Source organism: Girardinichthys multiradiatus, chromosome Y, assembly GCF_021462225.1.
Source record: "Girardinichthys multiradiatus isolate DD_20200921_A chromosome Y, DD_fGirMul_XY1, whole genome shotgun sequence".
NCBI lineage: Eukaryota > Metazoa > Chordata > Actinopteri > Cyprinodontiformes > Goodeidae > Girardinichthys > Girardinichthys multiradiatus.
The window spans coordinates 32,434,210-32,445,814 of NC_061818.1; the positions used below are offsets into that span (position 1 = coordinate 32,434,210).

The 11,605-nt window shown below is 42.6% G+C and overlaps 1 protein-coding gene across 1 annotated transcript; it reads right to left on the reverse strand.

Annotated features, from left to right (window-relative positions):
- Positions 1-7,434: 7,434 nt before the first annotated feature.
- On the reverse strand, positions 7,435-8,732 carry LOC124864754 (reprimo-like protein). The gene has a single exon (XM_047359657.1). The coding sequence runs from the start codon at positions 8,381-8,383 to the stop codon at positions 8,048-8,050; it is 336 nt and encodes a 111-aa protein (XP_047215613.1). The 5' UTR covers positions 8,384-8,732; the 3' UTR covers positions 7,435-8,047.
- Between the last annotated feature and the right edge of the window lie 2,873 nt (positions 8,733-11,605).

Consider the following 11,605-nt stretch of genomic DNA (forward strand, 5'->3'; position numbering starts at 1 on the left):
TAAGGCCATGTTAAACAGTGTTTGGTTATTTTTGTTGACCTCTTCCCTGCTTAGTGAAACATTTCTGTCTTTATTTTACGCTTACGTTATTTTGACCTTGGCACAAAAGGGTGATGCCCTCCTAAAATACTCTGGCCAGACAACAGGAGCAATCTGATTAAATCTAAGGTGTGCATATCAGTTTATATGTTGCTAAACTCAAGAGAAGTCAGTTTGGACTAAAGGGTAACAGTATAACTGAGTATAGCTATGGATGCTTGTACAGCAAATCTTTTATTTTTGGTGTTCTGTGACCTTTCTGTTCATCTCTTCATATTTTTATATTTTATGTTTGAGGTATCTTTTATTGACATTCTGTAACAGTAGTTTTCTTTCTTGAACTTTTTTCTCCAGGGAAGTAAGTAATATGCCTTTTAAGATTTGTTTTGCAGCACTTTCATTTCTTGAAAGTAGGTCATACAGAAGAGGGGGAACACATGCAGCACAGGTCACCATGGCTGGGACTCAAACCAGGGGACAGCCGCGTCGAGGGCAGAAGCCTCTCTATACATGGATCGCGCTCTCTACTCAGTTCTCATTTTTCCATTTCTTGCCATTTTTCAAACTAATTATCTCTGTCTATTCAAACAATTTCCACAGATCGACATTTTTTTGTTTTAAAAATATTATTTTACCTTACATACCTTGATAATAACTTGCTCAAGGAAATCCCTTGCACCAGAAAGTGTAATATTTTGCCATAAACCATCACACATGAGGGTTTTTAAGCATCAATATCATCTTAATTAAATTTTGGGTCATGACTTTGACCTGGGGCTGCACAGTGGCACAGTTGGTAGCACTGTTGCTTTGCAGCAAAAAGGCCCAGGGTTCGATTCCCGGCCGGGGGTCTTTCTGCATGGAGTTTGCATGTTCTCCCTGTGCATGCGTGGGTTCTCACTGGGTACTCCGGCTTCCTCCCACAGTCCAAAGACATGCCTGTTAGGTTAATTGGTCACTCTAAATTGCCGTTAGGTGTATGAATGAGTGTGTGCATGGTTGTTTGTGTGTTGCCCTGCGATGGACTGGCGACCTGTCCAGGTTGTATCCTGCCTCTCGCCCATTGACTGCTGGAGATAGGCACCAGCTCCCCCGCGACCCACTGTGGAAGAAGTGGTAATGACTGACTGACTGACTTTGACTTGATTCAGGTTATTTGAAACATTTAGAGGTAAATGGTAAATGGCCCGCACTTGTATGGCACTTTATAAAGTCCCCAGAGACCCCAAAGCACTTTACACTACAATCATTCATACACACATTTACACACTGACAATGGTAAACTACACTGTAGCTACAGCTGCCCTGGGGCGGACTGACAGAAGCGAGGCTGCCATACAATTGGCGCCACCGGGCCCTCTGACCACCATCACCAGGCAAGGAGGGTGAAATGTCTTGCCTGAGGACACAACGACTAAGATGGACACAGCGGGGGTTCAAACCGGCAACCCACCGGTTACAGGACGAACTCTTACCACCTGAGTCACAGTCACTCCGTTGATGCATTTTGGATCACATTCTTCTTCAGGATTTTCTGATTGAGAGCAGAATCCAACAAGTTGTCAAAATTTTCAAGCAGTAAAGCAACACCAGGCCGTCACACTGCCACCACCATGTTTTACGCTGTTGAATGTGACATGATAATCATCTCTCAGAAAGTGTCTAAAATCCTTAGAATTGCCTTTTTAATACTTCCGAGATTAATAGATGCAATGACTTGGTTTTACATCTATATTTCTGTATCTTTAGAGAAGGGCAGGATGTGTTGCTTTTACAGATCTAATAGCCTACTTCATGTTGTCAGACAGGTCCTGTTTAATTGATGTCTTGATTCTATGGGTCTGGCGATAATCAGGCCTGGGAATGGCTAATGAAACTCAGGTTTACAAAAAGCTTCAGTTTCATGGAGTTTCACGGAGTGATCCAGATTCCAACCAGAGCACTTTAATTAAATTAAAATATGACCTCAGATTGGATATTTGTTATAAGAGATTTGAAAAATGGTTATTATTGGGCAAAAATTGGATAACAACATTTAAGGATGATTGTGCTGTTACTATGCAGTTTTTTTAGTTTCATTATTAGCAATGTTCATATTTTTTAACTTTGTCACAAGTCTGCTGTGTTTTTGGAAGTTAGGGAAACGTTGGATTAGATTAATACAATGTCAGTGTGTCTGGATTCTGGTTGACTTCATCCTGTTTTAATACAAGAGACCTTAGACTCACTGACGACACTAAAACAATGTGCATCCCCCCACGAGTCTCTGTAAGTGAGTCCTCCGAATCCTTCAACCGTTAATGACTGCACACCTGAGAGAATCTGAACCCACACAGGGGACTCCATTGTCTTGGCGTCTGGCTTGTTGTTTAGAGCTGTGATAAAATATACTCTCGTTGAAACAGGATCCAAGCTTCACTGTTTCCAACAAGCATTTATTTTCAAGGCTGCCAGCTTTATTGTTTCCAAGAAGTATTCATTAGTGCATGGGCACAGGACCAGAAACAAAAAAACGTTAGCTTAATCCTCCCCAAAGGGTTACATTACTGGCTTTTGAAGAAAAGATGGAGCACAAACCAACGTTTTTCAATGAAGATCTCTAAACTAAAACAATTGCTTTAAACTTTTTTAAATTTTTAAGTGATCAGGAAATTTAGACACACAGAAAAGACCCATAAGGACATTTTAAAGCAGTATGGGATGAGGAATGTTTTTTTTTTCGTATAACGTTTCTAAGAATTTCCAAGTCCGTTAACACCAGCATCCTGTACAAGCATGAATAAGCAGGTGTGTGAATGCATCAGAATCAGAATCAGAATCAGAAAAGCTTTATTGCCAAGTACGTTTTTGGACATACAAGGAATTTGTTTTGGCGTAGTCGGTGCAATACAGTACAAATTAAACAGTATAAACATATCTACAATATAATATAAATATATGTGCACAGTTTTAAGTGAGTGAGAGTAAATATAGAGCAGTATAAGATGCAAGAGCAATACAACAGTGCAGGTGATCATTGTGCAAGTAAGCAGGAGTCCAAGCTGAGCGTTAATGTAACGCATAGAGTTACAGGCTACAGGTGTCCTGTCAGCAAAAAAAGGGGGGTGTGGGGGAAAGGGAGAGTGTCAGGGTGGTTTCCGGGCTTTGTTAACCAGGCTGGTGGCAGATGGGAAAAAACTGTTCTTGTGGCGTGAGGTTTTGGTCCGGATGGACCGCAGCCTCCTGCCAGAGGGGAGAGTCTCAAAGAGTCTGTGACCGGGGTGGGAGGGATCAGCCAGAATCTTCCCTGCCCGCTTCAGGGTCCTGGAGGTGTACAGTTCCTGGAGCGGCAGTAGACTGCAGCCAATCACCTTCTCAGCAGACCGAATGACACGCTGCAGCCTGCCCTTATCCTTGGCTGTAGCAGCGGCGTACCAGATGGTGATGGAGGAGGTGAGGATGGACTCAATGATGGCTGTGTAGAAGTGCACCATCATAGTCTTTGGCAGGTTGAATTTCTTCAGCTGCCGCAGGAAGAACATCCTCTGCTGGGCTTTCTTGATGAGGGAGCTGATGTTTGGCTCCCACTTGAGATCCTGGGAGATGATGGTTCCCAGGAAGCGGAAAGATTCCACAGTGTCAATTGTGGAGTCACAGAGGGTGATGGGGGCAGGTGGGGCTGGGTTCTGCCTGAAGTTCACAACCATCTCCACTGTCTTTAGAGCGTTGAGCTCAAGGTTGTTCTGGCTGCACCAGTCCAACAGATGGTCCACCTCCCATCTGTACGCAGACTCATCACCATCAGAGATGAGTCCGATCAGGGTGGTGTCGTCCGCAAACTTCAGAAGCTTGACAGACTGGTGACTGGAGGTGCAGCTGTTGGTGTACAGGGAGAAGAGCAGAGGAGAGAGAACACAGCCTTGGGGGGAACCGGTGCTGATGGTCAGGGAGTCAGAGACGTGCTTCCCCAGCCTCACGCGCTGCTTCCTGTCAGACAGGAAGTCAGTGATCCACCTGCAGGTGGAGTCGGGCACACTCAGCTGGGAGAGCTTCTCCTGTAGCAGAACTGGGACGATGGTGTTGAAGGCAGAGCTGAAATCCACAAACAGGATCCTGGCGTAGGTTCCTGTGGAGTCCAGGTGCCGGAGGATAAAGTGAAGGGCTAAGTTGACTGCATCATCTACAGACCTGTTGGCTCTGTAGGCAAACTGCAGGGGGTCAAGGAGGGGGTCGGTGATGTCTTTTAGGTGTGAGAGCACAAGGCGCTCAAAGGACTTCATCACCACAGAGGTCAGGGCGACGGGTCTGAAGTCATTAAGCCCTGTGGTCCTTGGCTTCTTGGGAACAGGGACGATGGTGGAGGACTTGAAGCAGGCTGGCACATGACATGTCTCCAGTGAGGTGTTAAAAATGTCTGTGAAGACTGGAGACAGCTGATCAGCGCAGTGCTTCAGGCTGGCTGGTGAGACAGAATCCGGACCAGCAGCTTTCCGGGGGTTCTGTCTCCTGAAGAGTTTGTTGACGTCCCTCTCCTGGATGGAAAGAGCCGTCCTCGGCGTGGGTAGGGGGCTGGTGGGGGGGAACTTCAGGGTGGGGGTTGGAGGTGCCAAGGCCCCTCTTGAGGTTGGAGAGACGGGGGTGGTGGATTGTGGCTGCAGCTGTTGGGGGGCGTCGTGGGGGATGGTTGCAGGACTGTCCCTTTGTCTTTCAAAGCGGCAGTAGAACTCGTTCAGGTCGTTGGCGAGGCGTCGGTCGTTGATGGAGTGGGGGGCTTTCGGCTTGTAGTTGGTGATTTGCTTGAGCCCTTTCCAGACAGACGCAGAGTCGTTGGCTGAGAACTGGTTTTGGAGCTTCTCAGAGTACAATCGTTTGGCCTCTTTCACTGCCTTGCCAAACTTGTACTTTGCCTCTCTGTATATGTCTTTGTCCCCACTCCTGAAGGCCTCTTCCTTATCCAGTCTTAACCTTCTGGGTGTGTTTGTAAGAATTCATGCACCCCAGCTCTCCTAACAAGTGCAGAAATATTAATGAAACCTCTGGTTGCATCTGCATGGTGTGTATGATGGAGAAGGAGCAAGATCACAAAGGAAAAGAAGAACAGAAATGAAGACAGATAGTCAGACGTGGGTGTAGTCATAGCCTGACAACCGACATTCACAACTTTGAATCCCTTTCTGCCTAAAATTGTATGTACTGCTTCATCTTTACTGTCTTTTTTAAAGGCACTTGACCAAACAAAAGCAATGTAAATCAAATATAAAGTTATCAGAGTCTATCAGACATTTAGTTGTCTTTATGCTGAGGTGATCAAAACTAACCACTTTTTTGTTCTTGTTTGCTACTGGACATTCATCCGCACGTTCAAAGTGATTAGTCTGAAGCCTGCATGAGCTTATGTCCTCAACAAAGACAAATCATCCTAACTCTTAACTTAAAAACATTATTAAACAATTGGTAATAACTCTTGTTCTCTCAGCACTGAGAAAACATATGTAAAACAGGTTGCACTTTCATCACTGCTTTACTAGCACAGCGTTGATCCCGGTTTTCCTTCAGAACTGCCATAATTCAATGCAGTATTGAATGATATTTTGGAAACATTACTCAGAGAATCTGGTCCGTACTGACATGACAGCATCAGACAGTCACTGCAGATTTGTCTGCAGCACATTCATGATGTGAATCCACCATTCTGCCATTCTTATATGGCACCTGAGCCATTAATACAAGACAGGATGGATCCATGATTCCAGAATAAAAATAAAGGTGTGTTTAGGCTTTGAACTGGTAGTGCAATAATAGTGTAATAAAGTAATGACTAAATAAGGAGTGCAGGGTCTTTATAACTGTGATTACAATTAAAAAATCCAAAAGCTTTCAAAAATGTTTCTGTAATCATCATTAATATTTGATAAATGTTCAAAATATATATATAAATTAAAAACAAATAATAGTTATATATATATATATACAGGTGTTGGACAATGAAACTGAAACACCTGGTTTTAAACCACAATAATTTATTAGTATGGTGTAGGGCCTCCTTTTGATGCCAATACAGCGTCAATTCGTCTTGGGAATGACATATACAAGTCCTGCACAGTGGTCAGAGGTATTTTAAGCCATTCTTCTTGCAGGATAGTGGCCAGGTCACTATGTGATACTGGTGGAGGAAAACGTTTCCTGACTCGCTCCTCCAAAACACCCAAAGTGGCTCAATAATATTTAGATCTGGTGACTGTGCAGGTCATGGGAGATGTTCAACTTCACTTTCATGTTCATCAAACCAATCTTTCACCAGTCTTGCTGTGTGTATCGGTGCATTGTCATCCTGATGCACGGCGCCACCTTCAGGATACAATGTTTGAACCATTGGATGCACATGGTCCTCAAGAATGGTTCGGTAGTCCTTGGCAGTGACGCGCCCATCTAGCACAAGTATTGGGCCAAGGGAATGATATGGCAGCCCAAACCATCACAGATCCACCCCCATGCTTCACTCTGGGCATGCAACAGTCTGGTGGTACGTTTCTTTGGGGCTTCTCCACACCGTAACTCTCCCGGATGTGGGGAAAACAGTAAAGGTGGACTCATCAGAGAACAATACATGTTTCACATTGTCCACAGCCCAAGATTTGCGCTCCTTGCACCATTGAAACCGACGTTTGGCATTGGCATGAGTGACCAAAGGTTTGGCTATAGCAGCCCGGCCGTGTATATTGACCCTGTGGAGCTCCTGACGGACAGTTCTGGTGGAAACAGGAGAGTTGAGGTGCACATTTAATTCTGCCATGATTTGAGCAGCCGTGGTTTTATGTTTTTTGGATACAATCCGGGTTAGCACCCAAACATCCCTTTCAGACAGCTTCCTCTTGTGTCCACAGTTAATCCTATTGGATGTGGTTCGTCCTTCTTGGTGGTATGCTGACATTACCCTGGATACCGTGGCTCTTGATACATCACAAAGACTTGCTGTCTTGGTCACAGATGTGCCAGCAAGACGTGCACCAACAATTTGTCCTCTTTTGAACTCTGGTATGTCACCCATAATGTTGTGTGCATTTCAATATTTTGAGCAAAACTGTGCTCTTACCCTGCTAATTGAACCTTCACACTCTGCTCTTACTGGTGCAATGTGCAATCAATGAAGACTGGCTACCAGGCTGGTCCAATTTAGCCATTAAACCTCCCACACTAAAATGACAGGTGTTTCAGTCTCATTGTCCAACCCCTGTATATATATATATTTCAAGAATGTATGAATCAGAATAAGTAAAAAGTAAATAAATATGACTTTCTGTTGAGAGAATCAGTAACAGATGAGAAGGCAGAACAAGGGAGTTTCAATATTTAATTGCATGCTGCAGTTTCGACACTTTGGTACAAAGTATTTCATGCAGCATCGGCCATTTCAAAAGTGCAAAACGTGTCAAAAAATCACTTTACAGATCAGTCTGCGAGCATGCTAATACAATCACAGTAATACAATCACTGCCTCAAGCTGTCACTGAGGATTTTTTTTTTCAAAAATAATCTACAAAATATCTGCATTTTAAAGTGTTTTTACCCAACGAGAACAAAACAAATAATTTGTCTTGAGAAAATACCTACATTACGTCCACGGATTACACTGGCAGGCGTAAAACGATAAGAAATAGCAATCATGCTTGCAGATATACTCTTAAAGCAATCCTTTTAAGAGAAAGAAAAACAAAACATGAGGTAACAGCTTGTAAACATTATGGTTACTTTTTTCAAGTTGGCAATATCAAAACCACTGCAAATATTTAAGAAATCGTTGTAAACGTGTAAACAACTGTCTGAAGTTTACGCACAAACTTTACGCACAAACATTGGTCGTTTAGGTATACTTTCCTGTCGTCAGTTTTCGGAATGAAATGTAAAGTTCTTAGCATATCGTTCCTTTTGACACGCATCAAGCATTTTCGATGGGTACCTGCAGATGCAGATCCTAAAATCCGCACCAAATCCCCAGTCTGGGTCTCCCACAGCGCCTGAGATCTGTCCTCTAGCTGAGCCCAATCATGACAGTTTCCACGTCTTTGGAAGGTCTCCGGTCCTTTACCAGAAAGTTAATCATGCTTTCTGATTTGATCATCAGGTTGCATCCGAGGAAAAAAATGCCGAACATTACGGTGAGCGACAGGACGCACAGCACCGCGATCTGGACCACACGCATGACAAAGACTTTGCGCTCATCCTGCAGCAGCACCAGGGACCCTCCGCCATCACCGGTCATCACGGTCTCTGAGCTGTTACTTGAATATGTATCAAGCGCCTCGGCGAGGGTCTGGCTTCCATTAAACAGCGCGCCCTGGGTCATGTTGAAAAGAGAAACATTCATGCTTCCTTGTGGGTTATCAGCAGCAAAACACGCGACTTCGCTTCAGTGGCGCACAGTCAAGAACTTGGAGTCAGAGGAAGATGTTGGTTCATGTGAATCTTTAAACAAAAACCATAAGGAAAACTAAACCACACGCTTCTGAGCTCCAGCTCTCCTGCCAGACATTGAGATTAGCTATTGCTTTCGTGCGTAATGACCGCAACCACCTCGCCAAACTGCCACAGTCGTATCAGCTTCAAACAAAGTAAGTTTTTTCAAATTAGAGGTTGTTTTTTTCGGGAACTTACAAAGATGGACACAGTTTTCTTCCGGTGTAACAAGGTATTCCCTGTGCGCCCGTGCTCGCTGCGAGCGCTCCTTCAGTGTTGCGTTTAAAGTGATGATGAGCTCCCCTCGGAGCGCACCGCCACCCCTCACCGTGGGAGAATACAGGTGGGCTACTAGGTGTGTGCTTGTGTGCATGCGCCCAAGTGAAAGAAAGAAAGAAAGAAAGAAAGAAAGAAAGAAAGAAAGAAAATCAATTAAAATAACCTGCTTTAATTATATTTTCATTAAAAATGGCAAAATTATTAACTTTTTACAATAATCAATGGAAAAGTTTCAGCAATCCACATCTTCTTTTAATTATTGACCAGTTTTTGCATGTTTTCACTCGCATTTTGACAATTTATTTTTGGTTATGAGCTTCAAGTCTTTGATGTTTGAAGGACTCGTTGTCATCACCTTAATCTTTAGCTTCCTTCACATGTTTTTTATCAGATCCAAGCCAGAACTCTGGCTGGCTCCAAAATGTTAATACCACACCCAGTACTAAGAAACATGTTTGTAAAATTTAAAGATTCCTTAAAGCCTAAATCTGACAGGGGTGAGAATAATTTTGAACTTAACTATATGAAGGCTGATAAATTCAAGTACATATACCTATACTAATGGATACATATTGTTTACTGATTTTGAAATATAGTGTCTTTTAAAAGCATTCATACTCTTAAGCATTTTTTTTTTCATTTCACCAAGTCTCAACAACAAACTTCATTTTTTTTATTGTGAATGCATGTCATAGACCAACACACAGTAGTAAAAATCTGTGGAGCAGAAATCGTACCTGGTTTAAACTTTATTTACAAAAATATCTACAATTTGTGGCAAACTTTTGTATTCAGCCCCCTTTTACAATAATACTCCCAAATAAAACTCAGTGCTACCAATAGAAACCACATGTATGGAATTTAATCTCATTGTAAATACAGTTGTCCTGTGAAGGTCTCAGAGGTTTGTTAGAGAACATTGTTTGGGGTAATACGATAGAGACGTTTAAAACAGGCTTAGTTTATAAAACTGTATCTCAGGCTTTGAGCATCTCACAGAGGACAGTTAAATCCATCATAAAAAATGGAAAGAATATGGCACATCTGCAAACCAAGCTATGGCCATCCATGTAAACTAACAACATGGGCAAGGTGAGCATTGATTGAAGAGAAGCAACCAAGAGGTCCAATGTAATTCTGGAGGTGCTGCAGAGCTCCACAGCTCAGGTGGAAAACTCTGTCAACAAGAAGAAACTATTAGTCATGCACTTAACAAATCTTGCCTTTGTGGAAGAGTGGCAAGAAGAAAGCTATTGTTGAAGGAAAGCCATGAGAATTCCAGTTTCCAGTTTACCACAAATCAGAGACAGTAAACATGTGAAAAAGGTGCTCTGGTCAGAAGAGACCAAAATTTTATGTTTTGACCTAAATTCAAAACCCTTTGCTTTCATCCTTGCTGTGTAATATGGTGGTGACAGCATCATGCTGTGGGGATGCTTTTCATCCGGGAAACTGTAAAGAGTTGATAAAAGGATGGAAGAAGAAAAACACAGAGCAATCTTGTTAAAAGGCTGCAAAAGTTTTTTGTGAAAACCATGTTTCACTTTCTCTCCATTTTACCATTGTAATGCTTTGTGTTGGTCTGTCACATAGAATCCCCATAAATATATTGGAGCTGGTGGTTGTATGTGACAAAATGTGAATTAGATCAAAGTGGCTTAAGGCATAGAACATAACTTTAAAGGCTTGAAGCTGAAGTTTTTAAAGACATGAAAAATATGAGCTGACAAACAGGAAAAAAACATTTCTTTAGTTATTTAAAGCCTTATTTTGTTAAAAATAACCTCACTGTTGTTTTGGCAATTTTAGCAATTAAGACCTAGATAATAAAAAATTGCTAAACAGCAAATATGTACACTGCTTAAGAAAATTAACACTCTGACATGTTTTCAAAGGAACACTTTGAAAATACATCAGATCTCAACTGAATCCATACTGATATGGAATGAGTAATGTGTTAGGAACAAAAGAATGCCACATCGTTTGATGAAAATGGAAATTATCAACCCACAGAGGGCTTAATACGAAGTCGCAGAGAAATGTAAACTGAAAAACTGATATGGCAGACTAGTCCAATATCCTAAAATTTCATTGCAGTAACTTATAAGTCTGTGTTATGGCCCCCATTTGCTTGTATGCATGTCTGACAACGTTGGGGCATGCTCCCTATGATATAATGGATGGTGCACTGGGGTATCTCCTTCCAGATCCAAACCAGGGCATCGCTGAGCTCCTGGACAGTCAGAGGTGCAACTCGGTGGTGTCGAATTGGAAACATGATGTCCCAGAGAAGTTCTATTGGATTTATGTCAGGGGAGCTTGGAGGCCAGTCAATGGTATCAATTCCTTCATCCTCCGTGAACTGCCTGCATACTCTTGCCACATGTTCATGCACCAGGCGGAACCCAGGACCCACTTCACCAGTGAAGGGACTAACAGTGGGTCTAAGGATTTCATCCCGATACCTAATGGCAGTCAGGCTGCCATTGTTTATCCTGTACAGGTCTGTGTGTTCCTCTCCAAGAATATACCTCCCAAAGCCAACACTGAGCAACACTAATTTATTTGAGCAGTGTATAATGGCTCCTTTGCTTGTTCAGTGCAGATTGTTTTCAGTTCCAAGCTTGTGACTGAAATTAAAATCTTGAACAGCAGACATTTCTATAATTACCTTTTGGAAAGTGTCACACCGAAATTACTTTTTCTGTAAAGAGTTGCAGGTTTCTGCAAGGGGACATGAAACGTGCATAACTGCAGCAATAAAGGTGAACAAGATGAAGATGCAGTATAAGTATGCTATTGTGATAATGCCCTTTCCTGCATTTTCATTGGTTGAACAGCGATGTTCCTTTAT

What these genes read in the sequence shown, in the direction of transcription:
- LOC124864754 (XM_047359657.1), bottom strand. Translation starts at nt 8,383, where the DNA reads ATGAATGTTTCTCTTTTCAACATGACCCAGGGCGCGCTGTTTAATGGA.